The sequence below is a fragment of the Leptodactylus fuscus genome, chromosome 3 (genome assembly GCF_031893055.1).
Source record: "Leptodactylus fuscus isolate aLepFus1 chromosome 3, aLepFus1.hap2, whole genome shotgun sequence".
NCBI lineage: Eukaryota > Metazoa > Chordata > Amphibia > Anura > Leptodactylidae > Leptodactylus > Leptodactylus fuscus.
In genome coordinates, this window is record NC_134267.1 from 118,846,481 (window position 1) to 118,865,466 (window position 18,986).

Sequence of the window (18,986 nt, forward strand, 5' to 3'; positions counted from 1 at the left end):
CCAGCTCCTTTGCTTGACGTAAGGGTATAACGATCGTTAAGATGCAGTCTCAATGTCTTGGTCTCCACTTTCCATGTGATTTAAGAGACTAATCACTGGTATATCTGAGAAATAGTGAGGGTCTCAAGTGAGGAGCAGATGAATTTTTCATGATCTATTGCGGTACTTAGAGCGCTAAAGCCTTATGTTTTTATTCAAAAGCATCTCTTGTCTTGCTATGTTGACCTCTTCTAAGCTTGCAGATATCGAACTGTTGGTGAGTGGAATGCCTGGAACTTGCAGATATATTTCTAGTACCTGATTGCTATTCATTTTAAGCTTTAGGTCATTTTGCAATTGAATAGTCTTGTTATAACAAAGTGTTTTTTGGGGCATTTATGACCCACTATAAAATGTATTACTTCTATATTGTAAATCCTGTTTAGTACCTGTTGGCATGTAGCCTGTTGCAACCTATTAGTATGTCTTTGACTTGGAATATAGTTTTCTTAAACGCAAAGAGTGTTAATATCACATTATAACAATATACCACTATCAGTTTGCTACGAGTCACACTGCTCTTCCATCTATGTGACAAGAACCTCACATTCCATATATGTGCGTATGATGATACTGATAACCAAGTATAATTTCCATGGCAACAGTATCTATGCACATGTACCGTACATCACCACATGTAAATGTAGCAATAGGGGTGTTTTAGAAATAACCTAATAATGTAACTAGTTAGTGCCAGTCTATCGTCCATGTTCACACATGTGAGAGGAAAGGAAAATGACACAGAGGTTTATCCACCTAAATCCAAAGTCCTGAGTAATCTGATAACATCATACAAAGGTATGTAGGTCTAAAATTTGTCTTATACTGTGAAAATACTAATCAAGACATGAGCCATGTGGTTCTGTGTATTACGTTTCTATGTTCTCAGTTTCTATATTTTATATATTTTTTCTGGATTATTTTATTTATAAACTCTGCTCTTTTTATCTTCAAGTAAGTACATATGTAATGATGGAGCTTTAAAATTACTGTACCACCTACCCGTCGATAGATATGATCTACTCTGCCTCTTTTTACACTGTATGTGCAGAGTTCACACTAGTCACTCATACCAATGTCAATATGCACAACATCACAAGCTGAAGAGACCAGGGATTTTCATGATACAAATGCCAGTAAGCATTTAAAGGGGTATTTCCACCTCAGGGATCCTATGTATACTGCTAGTTTATGTAAATTGAAGACTTTTCCTAAATATATTGCTTTTGCTGCTTTGTTTTCATGCTATGTAAAATTATTCCTCCCATTGTTTACATAGAGTTTCCATAACGTCAGACCTGTGTGATAGGACTAGTGACATCACTCACTGCTCACACTGCTATCTACAGCTCTGCTGGCAGGATAATCAGTTCAGCTAATTGCAGTTTGCTGATAAAGTGGAATCTGTTATCTCTCTATGTAAACACACAGACAACACTGAGTCTGTTCTCTACAAGCATGTGCATATTATCGAATTTGCATTTATATTAGATTTCTAGTAATTGTAAGTATTGTGATACTACATAGTGTCTTGTTCAGTAAACTGGGAGGAGGGTTATACAGGAAGTGAGAAGAAGAGACAGCAGACAAAGCTGCTGAAACAGGGAGATTGGAAAACCCCTTAGTCGTAAAATTATCAAACTGCTGGACTAGGCACAGGGGTAGTTGATCAACTGCCCCTTTAGCAGGAAAAAAAAAGTAAGAGATTACATGCATTTCTTGCTGGGCAGTTGGATTACAGTATCTTTTCTGGTCTGGTCCTCCATTGATCCGTGTGACCTTCACTCCAGCTTTTGCTGTATATGTAGACTAGAAGTTGGTTTTTATGCTTTTCCTATGAGAGCATCGTTTGAGGCAGCAGAATGAACAGAATTGTTTTATGGTAAATACACTACTATTCACACCATCTTCATTACTGTCCAACAAAACCGTAACATTTTATCTGTCCTCTATTTCTTGCTAAGCTACCAAATGTATATAGGGATAGATGGAAGAAAGTATGACCGCAATATCACTACTCATAGTTTATCTGTTACTATGGAGACACAAGGCAGCATAGGAGCTATAGACACAAAACAGCATGACATTTTAATCAAGACATATTGCAAAGTTGTTCATTTGTAATATTAGATGCATTTACCAATACCAAATCTGTTTAAAGATAGGCAAGGCCTTTTAGTTTCTTGTACTATACAATCTAATATGGCTGCTTGCAAAGAACCGATAAGTGAGGAAAGGTTCCCTCTGTACACTATAGTATTGCTGTGTCAGGAGGGGAGCTGGCGAGCCAGAGCTAAGGGCTGGAATTAATGCTGTGAATTCCTTCTCAAGCCTTGCTTGCAATGTGTGAGCGTAATCGCTGTCAGCAGGGGAAGCTAGTCTTTGTGCTGTGGGTGTTAACTGCTGTCTCTCATAACAAAGAATGACTCACTCTAGCTTCTAATCTGATAGTGAGATGTGTTTGTGTGAAGTCATTCTTTCCAATGAGCACTTGCATTTTTCGCCCCCACAGCTTTGCTTTCACCTGCTATGCAGTTAAATATTGATGTCATTTACTGTTGTCTGATGAGACACTTAACAGTTTTATTCCTGCACTGGATGGAGATGATGGAGATCTTCTGTTTATCAGTGAAGCCAAAGTCAATCTTGTGCCCCTCAATCGGTGATACAGTATGTCCAAGGTAACCACACTGGCTTCGGATAAGAGGGAATTTTAGAAGCAGCTTCTTAGTGAAACGTGTTTTATACTTCAGAAAACTAGGTTACATTGATTGGAATAGTGCAGAGCTGAATAATATTGTAGAGCTTCTTTTAGGTTTAACATTATGTGTAGTTGATAAATATTAGCTGCAGTATCTTTGTAAGGCTGGGATCACGTCCATTCTTCTTGCCCGTTTGGGGATTCTGTCCTCCATTCTGCTTGTAAAAATGCTGAGAAAATGCGGCGGACCCCATAGGTCGCGGGTAACTGCTTTTTAAGCACATTAAGTTTCCGTTTTTTAGGTCCCCAAGTGGATCCGAAGAACATAAACCTTTACCTATTTTTGTTACTTTCAGCCCATCTGTTGTCATCTAGCTAGTGCTGATGGACTTTATTCTGGATTTATATTTATTCTATGGTATTGAACCTAATACACTTGGCAACTCTGCTTATTAACTCATGAACTCCCAAATAGTCTGATTTACATATGAATCCTAAATACTGCATTGAATATTCGTGTGTCAGCGATCAGGAATGCAAGCAAGGATATATGTTCTATAGAGGCAACATCAGGAAGGGCATTTCATACATAGACAAGTGTAGGAGACAGCCGAGATTTATGCCATCTAGTTTCTTGCAATGGCTAAGTAGGGGACAGGGCAGTGAGTTGTTTGTCTATCCATCCTTTAATACTTGTAAGGGTGTGAACTACCACTAGCAAGAGGTAACTTTTTGGTGTATGGCATTTCATACCTTCTGCTCTAATGTAAGCCATAAAAGCAATGTGTAATAAGTCCTGCAAAGGTTTCATAAGTCATACTCAAAAAGATTACTGAGGTCTTTCGTTTGAGAAGGGGTTGTCCAAATGCTTGTTATATATTTTATGCTAATTCTTTGTAATGTAAACAGGAACTTGTACCCTAGAGTATAATAAGTGGCCTCTTCGGGAGGCCTCCTGAATGACATCTAGGACTACTGAGGTCTTCGATTGGCATCATGATGCATAGACACAAGTCTAACTCATGGCTGGTGAGGTGAAATCACATGCCTGTGCATGTTCCAGTATGGTACATTATACTGTGTAGAGGGACTACTGTAGGACATACTGTGTAGGAGGGCTTTATACTGTATGGGCGACACTGTGGGACACTATATTGTTTGAAGGGGCGACTACGGGACTTTATACTGTAAGGAGAGGTCACTATGGGACATGATACTGTGTGCAGGGGCCACTATCGACTATTATACTGCATGGAGGGCTGTTATGGGACATTACACTGCATGGCGGGCCTCTATGGGACATTTTACCACGTGGAAGGTCACTATGGGACATTATACCATGTGGAGGGTCACTATGGGAGATTATTGTGTCACAGTGATCTTTGATGTGAATATGAGAGCTTTTTGAACAGCCTAGGACTCAGGCTACCTTTAAACATCCCTGCATGCCACGGTTTGTCCATAGGGCGTTCCAGATAAGTTACATAAAAATGTCTGTGTACATCATATCAATATCTTCTTTATCTAATCTTCTGCTCTATAGCTCCTTTATTTTATTGCATTAGTGTATATAACACTGGAACAAGGATAGTCAATTTGAGTCTGACTATTGACATAACATAGCAAGCTTAGAATGGATGAAGTGGACTAAGAATCTTGATAGAAGCCAAATATTATATTGCTCTATCAGAGTCTCTCAGTCATGCACCCTCTCTTGCCTTCTGTCTTTGTCACTTTCTTAGATGCTGATGACGCAAGCTCCTGAAGCACGTTCCAGTAGAGGTTAGTAAGAGGCAGACAGCTTCTTTATCAACCAGGGTTAGCATTATGTATTCTAGTGATTAGAAGATAATTGACTGCATAGTTGATCTTTATTATGGTAGTTACAACTAGCCTGATAACGCTGCTGCTTTGAAGACAGTGTTATGCTACACTTCTTATCACAGCATTATCAGAAGGAATTAGATTGTTCCTGCAGCTATTTTGAGGTCACAGTTCGTTTTCATGAATGATTGCTTATAAATATAGCATCGAGTTAGTTTCACATTGCAAACTGCTTGCTGCATTATATTACATTACAAAAAAAAACAAAAAAAACAGGTACTGTTTTGTATACATTTTTGCTGTGCTGAAAATATAGCTTTTGTATTACATACTCAACCCAACCTGAAATCATGGCATTACCTTCAAAAACTATTTGAAAAACAAAACAGCTTTTGTATAAAGATAATTTATTTCAGACATCTATCAAAAGTTCTACTAGGGGTCTCCATTGTTGATTCTATTACTTTAATAGTGAAAATCCAGCGATTTAACTAAGTCGGACCCTATACATTTTACGGCTGATGCGGAGACCAAGGAAGCTTGCCAATACCATTGTTCCTATTTTGACACTGACCAATTTCTCCATTGGTCTCTGTGTTTTTATCTTGGTCCTGCTCCTGACAGACAGGAAATACCACTGAGCCAAACATTGGTTATGACCGTCAACCAATGTGGCCAATGAACAGTTATTCCTGTGTGTTGTGAGAAAATAGGATGGAGAGACTGGTGGAGGAACCAAGTAGCGGGTGACTGTGGGGAAGATCACCTAGTTTTTATGCCAATCTGAGCTTGTTATTTAAGGGTAATGTGCAAATCATGTGCAGGATCAAGTAATTCCATTTCCATTGTTGTACCTTCCTTTAAAAGCATAAAAAGTCATATGCCAATGTCAGAAAGATTACAGGGGGCACCGATGGAAAGGCAATTATTTCATCCTTCATATGATGGCGCCAGGTTAAGGTAGAAAAAAAAACACCTGACAGGTTCCCTTTAGCGCAAAATTTTGTTCATTAATGCAGCAACCTTAGGGTGCATTCACACTGAGTAAACGCTAGCTTATTTTGTAGAGTAAAATTACACTTGTAAATTTTGCTATCCCATTGACTTCAATGACATTTTACAGGCGTATTTTTTACAGGCGTATTTTTTACAGGCGTATTTTTACACTTGTAAAAAAATATCATTGAAGTCAATGGGATAGCAAAATTTACAAGTGTAATTTTACTCTACAAAATAAGCTAGCGTTTACTCAGTGTGAATGCACCCTTAGATTGCTTTTTTATGCCAAGTTTGAAAAGCTGTCTGACTAAGAACGGATTCAGAACATTGTGTATTTGTGTATCAAATCTATTGTATACACCCAGCTCTTTATCTGACACAGAAACAGTAGGAGTAAACGGTAGTGCCCACCAACTCTCCAATGTAGCATTGTAAATGTATTGTACCCCTGTCATGGAAAGTCCACAGAGTTTTCCTCTGCAGACTTTCTGCTTAAACTATACCTATCCGGAAACTCACGGCATTTCTATAGGTATTATTGGCCGTTACTTTTTTGGAAATCAATGCATTTTCAAAGCACAAATTTTTCAGAAATGTGTGGGTGGGATTTGCTAGATGGGATTCCTCTTTGCAGGGACAGTAAAACACCACGTGGGGCCCCGGCCTTAAAGTCTTTTCTCTTACTAAGTACACTTCCACGCAGGATTTTCCCCCTAGCTGAATACATCCAGTGCATGCACAGATAAAGGAGATTCTCAGATTCTTCTACCTATGTATCCCCTACCTGGATATGTTCAGCAGCTATTAAGTGCTTATGTAGAAGTGAACACAGCAAAGGAAAGGCACTGCCATATTACATAAATGAATTTACACTTTTCTGTGAAACATACCTGTTTATGGCATGTTACAAGCCTTTTATTTTTATGGTTCATACTTGTTAATTCCTTGAAAGTTAGTAATGGTTAAACAAGAAAACTTGTTAGTAATCTTGTTATGACTGGCCATTATATAGACATCAGGGCATGTGATGGTGTTGATATTTTGTTACACATTTCCACTATAAGCGTAAATGTTAAAGGAGAAAACCTCCTTTGTTCTGAAGTTGTCGGCTCAGATTTCATAAGGATGTGGCTTGTTTGCTTATTGGATTACTGTGTTGACTTTTTTGTCTTCATGAAATGAAGGAATTTATAAATGTAAAATCTGAGAGGTAAAGAAGGAAATGTCCTCGATCCCATTTGTGTTTAGCAACCTTCAGAGCAAAAGTGTCAAGTAATGCCAGCTGTATAGTGCAAGTCAACTTTGTATTGTACTGTATTTTTATTGCACACCGTAAATCAGAAGCACATTTGCATTTGGGATTAAACGTATGGTTGCTGCGTTTAGTGTAAGTTCACAAGGCGGAAAATAGAGGAATTCCTCTTCATTTTCTGGCCGAGGGTTACCAGCAGCAGGATGCCGATGCAGGACATTGGCATTCAGTGGTGGCTTCCTGCTAATAATGAATGGAGGCCCAGATGAATAGAGTCTGGAGCTGTGGAATCTGTGGCAAGATTGAGCAGGACGCTTATTTTTTCAGTGTCTTGCTGTGATCTCTGTTTCCCTTTGAAAACAATGTCAGGTAGAATCTGGCTTGAAACCGCCTCCAAATCTGTGGCAAATTCCTGTGTGTGAACTTACCCTTAGTGAATGCTTTCTCCCCTTCCAACAGCTCTAACCTCTGTTCCCTTCCTGAAAATGTTCAAACACCTCAAAAAAGCCATCAAGGAGGGGAAACTTTTGATCACATAAGAATGTTGTGCACAGCACTAAGGAAATAACGCCAATATAGGTGAAAACATTATATAAAGGCTTTTAATTGCCACGGACAGCGGTGTGTAGACTTGCTCTACCACCTAACCATTTTGGTGTTGGGCCATTCCTAAGGCATTGCCTAAGTAGTCTCCAGGTCGCTACCTCTTGGAGTGGTACTGGTAGCCCAGACAGATTTGGAAGTGAAGCAACAGTGGTTCAGTCAAAGAATCATAAAGTATGGGCCAAAGGTCAGTGGCAAGCAGCAGATAAGCAAGGTTGTAAACAAGCCGAAGGGTTGGACAGGCAGCCCAGGTGTAGGCAGCTGAACAGCTCGGTATTAATAGTGTAGCCAGTAAGCAGGCCTAGGTCGGTAATCAAGGATCTGACAGCAATGTTATGTTGTATCTGTAATGTATCTATTTGTCTGTACTTGCACCCTACATTTTGTAAATTGCTGCAGAATATGTTGGCTCTATATAAATAAAATGTATTCTGTATTAGTATTAGTACAATATTCTTTGGTCACTCGGCAGAGGACAGAGCAGACTAAAATAGGTGGGAGCAGTCTGTGTTTGAGGTGAGGTCACAGGCGTGTTCACTAGGCCTTCACGTTGTAGCCAGGAAGGGTGTCCCTGCTCTAAGGGCTGGAACAGGTGAAACAACAGAAGAAACTCACAGCAGCATGGAGAACCAGAAACCGCATAATATGTACCAGAGGCAAGCCAGCTATGCTTTTGCTGGGAGAGAGTATGCATATAATACATTAGCAGAAACCATGCAAACAGACATAGCATTAACAACTATTTTGTTGATTTGTTTTTAATTTGTAGCAATCAGTATGCTCTTGGCTGGGTTTCCACATAGGTGGTGAGGTTAACACTGGGCCAACATGGAGCATGTCATGGTGTTCAAATTTATACAGCTATAAACTCTTTCATTGAATGCACACAGTAGCTTGTGAAACCGCTCTGAGAACTGCTGTTTCGTAAGCTAAGTGTGTAGCCATTTAATATGATAGAGCTGTATTCATTTGAACACTGGTCTGATCTATATGCCAACACCATTTTCAATAACATTCTGGTTGCACATTGACCCTGGTGCTACTAATATGTGGAAACCCAGCCTCATCTAAAACTGTGCTTTCACCCTCTCCATGTTCTCTCGCCTCTTCATCCAGATGTAAAATGAATCTCTCCATTCATTTCTAACGCAGTCAAACAAGCCATGCCTGACTGTTCCCGTGCCTCCCATAAAAGTGAATGGCGAGAGCTGCCAAACACAGGCCACTTCTTCCTTCACTGTCTGCATAAATGTAACAGCCAGGAGTGGCCTCACCACACAAGAAGGGAGTTGGGGGCACCCAATCTGGAGTTGGATACAGGCCACTGAAGTGGGACTTGTATCTATCAGACACGTGGATATAACATGAATCTCTAACATGGGAATACCCCTTAAATCAGTGGTTGTATTTTGACTTCAGAGGCAGACTGGGGTAAAATCTGTACAAAGTTTGTGTATTCCCTCATACTTTAGAGGATCTCCTCGTGATGCTTAGAAAACATAGGAAATAATTGTGAGCCTCGCTGGGACATAGCATTAATATTAAATTATTTAAATGTAGAATTCAACTACTTTATAACCTATTTTTGTTTGTGGTTTTTGCAGCCCGATTTTGATAATCTAAGCATCTAGTTGCTTAGTTTTCTACATCCTGTGTTTAGTCACTATTTTTGTAAAACTGCTTGTGCAAACATCAGAAATATACAGAAGCATTTCACCTCTAACATTCTACACCCTACCGGGTTCATTGTCCTGTGTTTTTGAGAAGATTGAAATGGGTAATCTCCAAAGTAATCTGTTCTCTTAAATTTTTCCAATATTTGAACAGTAGACTTATCTTGAATTTGGTGCTTTAGCCAAGATGTGTGTTGATATCCACAACCAAAATCCCCTCTCGTGTGCATTTGTGCGTAACATTTTCTGTACACCATTGAGTACATCGTATGGTATGGTATGGTATTTGTATTTCCCCCACCCCCAGTGACTTTTGTTCTGTAATAAATACTTGGTGTCTCTTCTCTTTTCTTTCTGCATGAACACATTTTCAGTAGTTTTTGCCATCATGATTAAGTCAACTGAGTGATTAAAAGGAAGTAAAATAAATGAAAATAATAGAAGTATAAATATATAGAAAAGAGAATCCAAAATAGATTCATGTAAATTCTCTTCAGTTTCCATAAGGGAAGTCCGTGATATTATCATGTGCTGTATACTTGAAGCAAAAGTTGTTTAGTTGCCTGGGCTGTTTGTTATTGCTCTCTGGGCACCTGTGACTTTCGCTCAGTTATTTTTCAGCAAACATTAAGCAGATGGCAGTGCGTTGTATGTGTTGTATAGAAAACACAAATGGGCAGATTTGTTAATACTGAGTTTAGAAGTAGACTAGTTGTGACAAATTCACCACAGTGGTTCATGCTGGATGATACATTTGATGAATCTTTAGACATGTTTGGCTAATTGTACATCATTTCTTGGTTGCCTTTTGATTAATTTTTGTGCCAAGATTTTGCCACAGCTTAGTACATTTTAAGGGCTCATTCACATGGGGCAAGAGGGATTGGATTTTGACGCCGAATCCACCTTAAAATCCGCCCCCTCACAATAGAGGTTTATGTAGACTGCTAGCATCCATGAGCAGTTTGTTCCCGCTCACGGAAAAAAGAAGTGAGCTGCCCTTTCTTCAGACAGCACCCTCCGGACAAGGCCCATTCATTTGGGCCTACTCCGGAGCGGGAAGCCGCGACTGTCGCGGCAGGCGTGTTTTGGTCCTATTCTGACGCGGCTTCTCGCGTCAAAATCAAGATCAAAATACATGGTCCCTAGCCCCGTGTGAACTAGCCCTAAGCCTAGCCGCTTGGCATGTCACAACTTTTTCTCCTAAGTCTTGTCTAACAAAGTGCAAACACAGACTAAAACAGAATAGGCATGTTTGATGTTAATATATACATTTTCAACATACCACAAACTTGTTTTCTTTTCCTTTAGAAGCTGAAGGAGTGTCACATCTGGACTTCAAAACCAAGTCTTCCATGTTCTCACAATGACCTTCCGACGTGTTTATCAGCATGAAGACAGAGTGTCACATGAATAACTCTTCTGTGATTTCTGGAAAATGTATATTAATAGAGAGAGGCATCATTTAAAGGTAACGTATGGTTGTTTAGTAGCTTTCAACATTCTGAATTTGCTCTTTACTGGTTGTCAGAGGGGAGTCTCCTACTCAAGAACCCACCTAAGAGACTAACCCTAAATGCACATGACAGTTCTATTAAATGCAGTCACACGGCTGCATGAATTTCACTGGTTTGTAAATGGGGGCTATGACCAATATTACAATGGACCGTCAAAATATAGGCCGTGCTCTATTTTTGCCATTTTCACGGATCCCAATGTATGAGGTTGCACAGACGCATCTCCGGTGTAATGTACAATTTCCACCTCCACTTTCACCCATGGTCATCAGAATCTAGGCCAATAAGTGAGCCACAAGGAGCATCTCCCACCTTGCAGACTAAACCACTGTGAGTACATTGCATGATTGGTCATTTATTTGAATGACTACTGTCTTATACTGTATTTCTGCAGTGGCCTCTACTATGTAAACCCAAATACAGCTTTGGTTTGAAAATCTGGATCTGTAGCTATCATCTGATATTAATTTACCAGCTTCTATTTTTCTTAACCATAACGATCGGACATTTTTTTTTAAAAAAAAAACTATAATAATACCTGGTTCTTTATTGAAACTCCATTGACTAAGGAAATCTGTCTAAAACGTGTTGACGTGTAGGAGCTTGGTTTAGTCTTTTATTATGACTGCTCTTCATGGATCTTTGATAAAGAATGAGGTTTTATTATTGCTGATGTAGCTGGGTTACCTTTGTTCATGTGAATTGGTGACTCTGGCCTACCAGACACAAACAGGTTGATTTGGCTGGATGAGCTGGACTTGTTCTTTCTGTTTTATAAATTATTGGATGGATTGGTTGTTCTGCAATATTTTTGTGTAGATGGAATGTTCAGATTGATGACTTTGACTTTCGAAATTGGATAATTTCCCATGTAAGGCCAATTTCTCTTTTCAAAAGGTGGCTGTCCACCAGTCTGGGCAGCAGTAATCCATTGGCATTTCAGAGGCTTGAGGTGCCAGATTTTATGCATGTTCATACATGGTTAAATTGTTGTAGATAAGACCAACTAGGATTTCACAATCTATACAGTAGATGTCAGAGGAGATAAATGTTAGAGAAAGTAGCTTGAGGCCAAGTGAGTGTTGGGCCAACAGCTAAATTGTATGGCCAGACTTAGTTAAGAGTAATGGTTCTTTATATAAAGGCGTTTTTCCAGGATAATTTACTGGGGGCTGAGGGTGGGCTAAAGTAAAAAAATAAATAAAAAAAATAAATTTTACTCTTACTGATGGGGAATTTAGATTAATTGAGACAATATCTCTGTAAAGCACTGTGGAATATGATGGTGTTATATAAGTAAGCAAAATAAATAGATACTATAACAGTACCCCTGGTACTCGATTCCGGAGGTGCGGCCACTATTCCCTTTAGTCCATGGACTTCCCAGTTTAGAAATACAAGGACTGCACTAGGATTGGCCTAAACCGTCACATGTTGCGTACCAGGGACATATCAGAGGTAATGTCACTAGTACCCAATATGTGAACACTGAGGCCCGTGATTGACCACAGTTCACCTTAGCCCCCTTCAAATCCCCACTCAAGTAGTGTGAGGACAAGAGGGAATTTAAATATTTTTTATTTACTATTTTATCTATTTTATTAATTTATTTATTAGGGAATATGTTCTAATTACAAGGGACATTCATTGGATTTGTTTTTACAGGGTGAATTGGTACACCCCATTAAATTAAACCATAACTTGCATATCTAATTTGGTTTCAAGTAAGTCCTCTGAATACACCATGCCATAGCCATCAAACGTTTTTCGGTTTCGTACTCTCATGACTAGTGTTATCAGCTTTTTCTTCTTTCTTGAAAGAACATCCGATTTTATTCAAAAGCTGGTTTCTTTTTGAGACAAGCGGTTAAAAGAATTTCATTTGGTGCGGTATATTCTGATCATATTTTTGGAAGCAGTTTATGGAGCTAGCTAGTAAAAACCGCAAATTGTCCGTACAGGTTACATTTCTGCACAAATAATACATTAGCACATGGATTTAAAGCATTTGTACCAACTTTCATCACTAATAAATGAGCTGTGACTCATCAATAGTTTGGTAGTTTTCAGTCATTAGGACTTTTATTAGTCACTCTTGGCTTTGCAGATTACTCAGTGACTCAGTTGAAGAAATGCAAATGAGATTGCCGAACACAGGCAGGAAGTGAGAGTTTTGAAACCTACTTAAAGACAGACCACAGATTTTCATTCTTATGATTAGTCTTTACAGATTCTCATATTAAAACTATATCATTTATTATTTAGCTTGATAAAAAACCCTCTTTTATTTTTAGGTAATCCATAGTAGAGCATTTGTCTTACTGTAAATTTGCTTTTGGATAACCCCTTTTGACCTGAAGAAGAGCTGAGCACCATCTATTGAAACGTAATGTTTGTGCTATGATAAATGTAATCTCAGAAGTTCCCTCTATATCAGGAACTGTATATACATTTCTGCTTCCGTTTGCACTACATGCTAAAGTTGTTACTCGAGTGTATAGATGTTGTTGTACATATGCCTAGTACATATGGATACTTACTGCTATGTCTGGACAATACGGAATCAGAACCGTTTCTGCTCCCGTTTGCACTAGATACTACTAGTGTTACCTGAGTGTATAGATGTTGGTATATGTATGATTAGTACAAATGGATACTTACAGCTATATCTGTAAAATAAGGATTCAGAACCATATCATTAAGCTCCTAATCAACAACTTTATTTGTCATGACACCCAAAAGTCTTAAAGGGGTATTCCCATGACGCTTGTTCACTAACCTACAGGCTGACTAACCTACAGGCTGTTGTGCTCTCTTCACTTCATGATTTTCTCGGCACATAGGTGGGCGGGGTTTCACTTGCACGGGATTGGTTGTAAATGAATTACCACAGTGTGAAGCTGATGTAGCAGAGCTGGATTTGAGTCAGTTTGCATTACATACAGAGGTACTGGACTCCCTATCTCAAGCCTTATCAGCCAAATTCAATTAAACCGACTGATAAGAGCTCAGAAACCCCAGAGCTCTCTGATAAGCTCCGCTACTTAAAAGACACAAACCGCTCAGAGCTGCTCCCAGCCCCTCCCTCCCCCTCTGAGAGCAGGCAGCTACATCACTTGACAAATGAGCAGATAATCCCAAGGGCCATAGAAACAGAGTGTAAACAATGAAGTGAATAAAATAAGATAGCGGCCAAACACAGCAGTTTTGCTAAAGCAATGCATTTAGGAAAAGTCTTAAATCCACATAAACTAGTGATTGTGATGGGACAACCCCTTTAAGTCACACGGCAAACAATTTTATGCCTCCTTGCAAGGTTTCAATATAGCATGCTTTTAATACAATACATACAGTACTCAAACCCCAATATAAAATAGACTTAATGAACTAGAACATACATAGATCTATAAATATACACATGCATAACATTACAAGTCAAATGGTATAATCATATCTACCGTCCAGCGGTCTCTTGCTACATAACTGTGTGCTACTGCTTGTTCTTCTTTTCCCTGATGCTTTCTTCTGTCATCCTCCCTAGATCCTCTTTATATCCACATTATAGCCATTAACTACAATGTGGCTCATCCTGAATGGTTATACCATTAGAGAAGTGTACCTTTTTTCTGGAATGTGTTTGTATATTTCCACATAAGGAACATTAGGGTATGTCATCATTTTTGTTCTGACATTTATGACTTGTGTATTATTATTTCTTGGCTTGTACACAAAGTAACACATGCACTGCGTATTCCATCAATCCTCCTGACATACCAAACACCATATCTGGCATACACAAATACAAGCATGTTGTTACTGAATCCCAATAATCATCACATACCTATATTTACATATATAGATACCTCCTAACATCCTATATCATTATCATATGCACCTATATATACTCTAAACATATGCATACTATTTACTGAACATTTGATATTGTCACTATTATGGGACCCCTGCCCACACCCATATTTCCTGAGCAAAAGCCCTCCTGGGCAAACACAGGAATGCCACAAGAATGTGCAGGGTGGGTTGAAAAGGTGAACATTGATACATCCACCTTCCTATAAACTGTATTCAGTGCTTTAATTGATGAAATGAGCCATACGGTAACACTGGATTCCTCAGCATGTTTCAGCTTAGCATCATTATCAGGGAGTCATTGAAAGGTCTATGCATATAAGCTGTACTGTTATATAATGTACTGAAAAGGTGTATGTCTTCTGTGGTCCTTATCATGTAATGCCTTTTAAAGGGGCTCTAACATTGGGAAAACTCATTTTTAACTAAACATATACTTGCATAGCCTTTAGAAAGGCTATTCCACACATACCTTTTGTATGTTAATCCTCTCAGTCATTTTTGAATAAGCCCGCTTTTATTCATATGCTAATTATCCAGAAACGAGCATCGGAAGTCTCAGTGAGCACTATCTGCTGTGTGTGTGAGAACAGGAAAGGCTGATGATTCCTGATCATCATCAGCAATCTCCCTGCTCTCACACACACATAGCAGACATTGCTCACTGAGACTTCCGGGTGCACGCTGGAGGCTAATTAGCATATTAATAAAAGCGGGCTCTTTCAAAAACGACTGAGGGGACTAACATACAAAAGGTATGTGTGGAATAGCCTTTCCATTAAGGTCTAAAATAGGTGGCAATTGTAACCTTGTTGATGAATCAAAGTCTTAAAGCGACAAACCTTGGCTTTTTGACTGCTTAAATTGTACTTTGCCTGCGTAGTTTCTTTTTCCTCTTATGGAGGTGCTATGGCCATTAATGTTTGATCCATTTGGTTCTGATCAATCAATATAACTGTTTTTTATGTGCAAGTGACTATACCTTGCACTGCAGCTTGCCACTCAAGTGGGACTGAGTTACAGTGCCTGCGTGATCTGTAAAGATGATGAGGCAGTCGAAAGAAGGCTGATACACACAATGATGATCTATTGTAAGGAAAGGCCATCTATTTTTAAGTCCTGAAAAATGTCTTTTCCAAACTTGACTAGGGGTGGTGGTTTGTAATTGTACAGCTTATACACTTTGTATAGAACTGCGCTCCTTCCCGGCAAACCTGCTTATTGCTGAGACGTTACTGCCATATGTTTATGTTGTTACTCCATCAAGTGCGAAGAGCGTGAAAGGATTAGACATCTAGTGTTAGGAACAAACATATATATTTGTGGTTCTGGTTTTTTGGAGAATGGTTTTACTTTTATTAGTAGTAAGTTGTGTACCTATATGAGTTCTGCAGTAATAAGTCATAGTTCTTAGCCACATACTTTTTAATCAATGTAAAATCTTTTAGCGATTTACAGCACGTTGTGGGTTTTTTATCGTATGAATCTCATTCTACCCTTTAGCTAAATGCCAAACAGTTTTTGACCTTACTTGGCCTACAGGATGGAATGAGTCAGAGAAAGCTGAGTGTTGTATCCAGTTATTCTTTATGACACATTTTTCAGCGTAACTGAATAGTCATCTTCTCTTTTCCAGAGACCATTACATGACATACAAATATATGTCTGTGCACACATACAGCTTTTAAAATGTTTGGTTAACCAATTCAAGACACGGCTGCTTTCCCCAGTTTATAGCCAGATGCATTTTCTAAGATTTTTTTTTATTTTTTAAATGAGGTTTTGAAAATTATAACATTTTTTTGCACAGATTATTAAAATAATTGTAGCATTATTTTTGTATAGCACAGATTTGTTATGTAATTTTGGCTTTTTTTAATATCTGGAAAAACATACAAAATGGAGAAAAATGTGTTTGTTTGTTTGGTATTTTTTCTCTTCTCCATTAGGGTTGTTTTTATATAGGGACACTTTTGTTGCAGTCTAGTGGTGCCATTCTTTTTACTGTTGTCTTTATTTTTTATTGTCTTTTTTGTTTTTTAAATACAGCCTCATAAAACCCACTGTAGAGATAATCACATGGCCTCTTCCTGCACAGTAGTCATCTAAAGGAACCTTCAAAGTACTGGGCATGTGAACAGTTCCCATCTCAGACGTAATTTTTTTTTTTTAAAAAAAAGGCCATCACAAGCAGGGATGCAACTATCCTCTCTGCTGTTCCATGATGGAGCCCCCCAAATTAAAATTCTAGTCCACATTCCCCACATTTACAGATAAAAAAAATCACCTTATTTGGCCAACGCACAATTTAACACCCCTTTTACTGCCTTTCCCATATAAAATGTCCTTAACTGACACGCTCAGAGCATTACAACCACTTTTCTGGCCCCTATAGTGTATAAACCACTTTATTGGCCCACACTTATTGCCCATTTTGTTGATCCCCAGAGTATATTGCCCCCTTTACTGGCTCTCAGATGGTATATTGTCCCTTTATAGTCCCCTACACAGTATATTGCCCCTTTTTTTTGCCCCCCACAGCATACTGCCCCCTTCTTGGCCTCTACACAGTGATATGTTAGCCTTAGATTCAGCCTGAATTTTCCAAGTCTTGGGCTCGGCCCAAATCCCAGAGTCTTTGGGTTCATCACCACCTGAACACTATTAGATTCTGGGGTCTCTTCACACCCTAAAGTATAATCAGAGTAGGCCCAGGGAAGGTGAGGGAAAACAACAAACACACTTATGTTTCCATTTTCTCACCTCTCCTGTGCATCTTCACTGCGTTTTGGCGGTACTCCATGACTTTTAAGGCCTCGGACATCATGCACAGTGGGGTCACCACTGAGGTCTATGATTGGACCTCAGTGGTAACGTGGGGCACTCAAAGCGTCATGACGCTCGGCATACCCCACATAACTGCAGAGGCCAAATAACAGGTGATCTCAGGGCTTGTGACATCATATGCAGGCTGGAAGATGCCCGAAGAGGGTGCCGGGGAAGTGCTGAATGCTCAGGAGTAGTGGGTCTAGCTGTTGGAGGTGTTTATTCACCTCCCACTTCCTTTTCCATTATTCCAGCAGGTATCAGTAAATGTTTTCTCACCAGTACCCCACTCCTTTCATGTCTGGCCTCCACTTGTGCATCCAGGATGTGGATGCTGAAGAACACTGCAGCGCCCTTTAGAGCATGAAGGGGGGCCAGACTGGACAAGATCAGCGATTGGAGAGTAAAATATTGGATGCTGCCTGTTGAAATGAACCAGGTCTCACTGCCATTTACAACTTCGTGTGATTATAGGCCAACACCCCACTTTGCAGAAAATCTCTTTTTATTTTTTTGTTTGTTTAAGCTAAAGCCTGGAGTGGATTTAGTAGAAGAAAGATGCATAAATATTTCCTATATTCAGTTGAGGCCAAAGTTTTGACACCAGACTGACACACAAATTTTGATTTTCACAAAGTTTGCTACGTCAGTGGTTTTAGATTTTTTTTTTATCAGATGTTTCTATGTAAAACTGAAGTCCAACTATAACTATTTTGCACATTTTTAAACTTTTGACAAATACATTGTTTGTGCATTAGTGCTCAGCAATTTTTTTTTTTCATTTCTTCCATCTCCACCTTTCCAAATTCCTTTCTGTCGAGATGGCCATGTGAGAGCGAATTCTTTGTGCGATGAGTTGTACTTTCAGTTTGCACCATATTAGGATACATAATGTTTGATACCATATTTATATTGGTTTCATTATGTTTTACCACTTTTTTTTCCAAATAAAACGCTATTTTTCAATACAAAACTTTTTTTGTTTCAGACGTTCTACTTTGATGTCTAAAACTTTCTTACTATTTTCGTGAAAGAGCTATATGAGGGTACTCTTTTTGTAAAGTTTTTATTCATACTGATTTTTGGTATGTAAAAATTTATGATCACTTTGTTCCCACGATCGATCTCACTGTGCAGGAGCTTTATACTGGTGCAAGATTGTAAGCAGAAGAGTGGGAGCTACGATCAAGTGGGAGGGAGTAGGTGGAAACTAGCAGTAAAGAAAAGGTTAATGTCCATGATCATATTTGACTTGGATTGCGGGCATTACCATCAGGTCTCTACTGTATAAAACAGCGGAGATCCTGAGGTTATGGCTCCCACTCTGTTTCTGAGTAGTTGCCATAGTTACAATGAATGTACAAACTATCGTAGATTTGTTAACTCCTTACCAACATGTACTGTAATAGTATGGTGGATGTCAGGACTTAGAACCTAAGCAGGAGCCATACTTAGTCTCTGCAGCTATAGTGGCAACTCTATGTGGCACTGCCCACAGTTAAAGCCATCTCTGTTTGCCACCACTTAACCCCTCATGGTCAGATGAGACCAGAGCATATGAGGGGTTTCAAATACTTTCCCTATCAATGAATGCATTTCAGTGGGATTGTCAGAGATAGACAAACTCTGTACTTTGGCTATGTCTGATTCACGCATTGGAATGAATGAAGCAATGCACACGCTGA

At 39.1% G+C, this 18,986-nt stretch overlaps 1 protein-coding gene across 2 annotated transcripts in view; it reads left to right on the plus strand.

Moving 5' to 3' along the window:
* BACH2 (BACH transcriptional regulator 2) overlaps window positions 1-18,986 on the plus strand; it is a 225,611-nt gene that overhangs the window by 105,584 nt on the left and 101,041 nt on the right. Inside the window, exons 3-4 of one of the 2 annotated variants that reach the window (XM_075268187.1) lie at window positions 4,483-4,522; window positions 10,403-10,562. In XM_075268187.1, the coding sequence (XP_075124288.1) occupies window positions 10,530-10,562 (33 nt within the window). In that variant the 5' untranslated portion in view covers window positions 4,483-4,522; window positions 10,403-10,529. The remainder of the gene's footprint in view (window positions 1-4,482; window positions 4,523-10,402; window positions 10,563-18,986) is intronic. The other variant, XM_075268186.1, reaches the window with a different exon arrangement.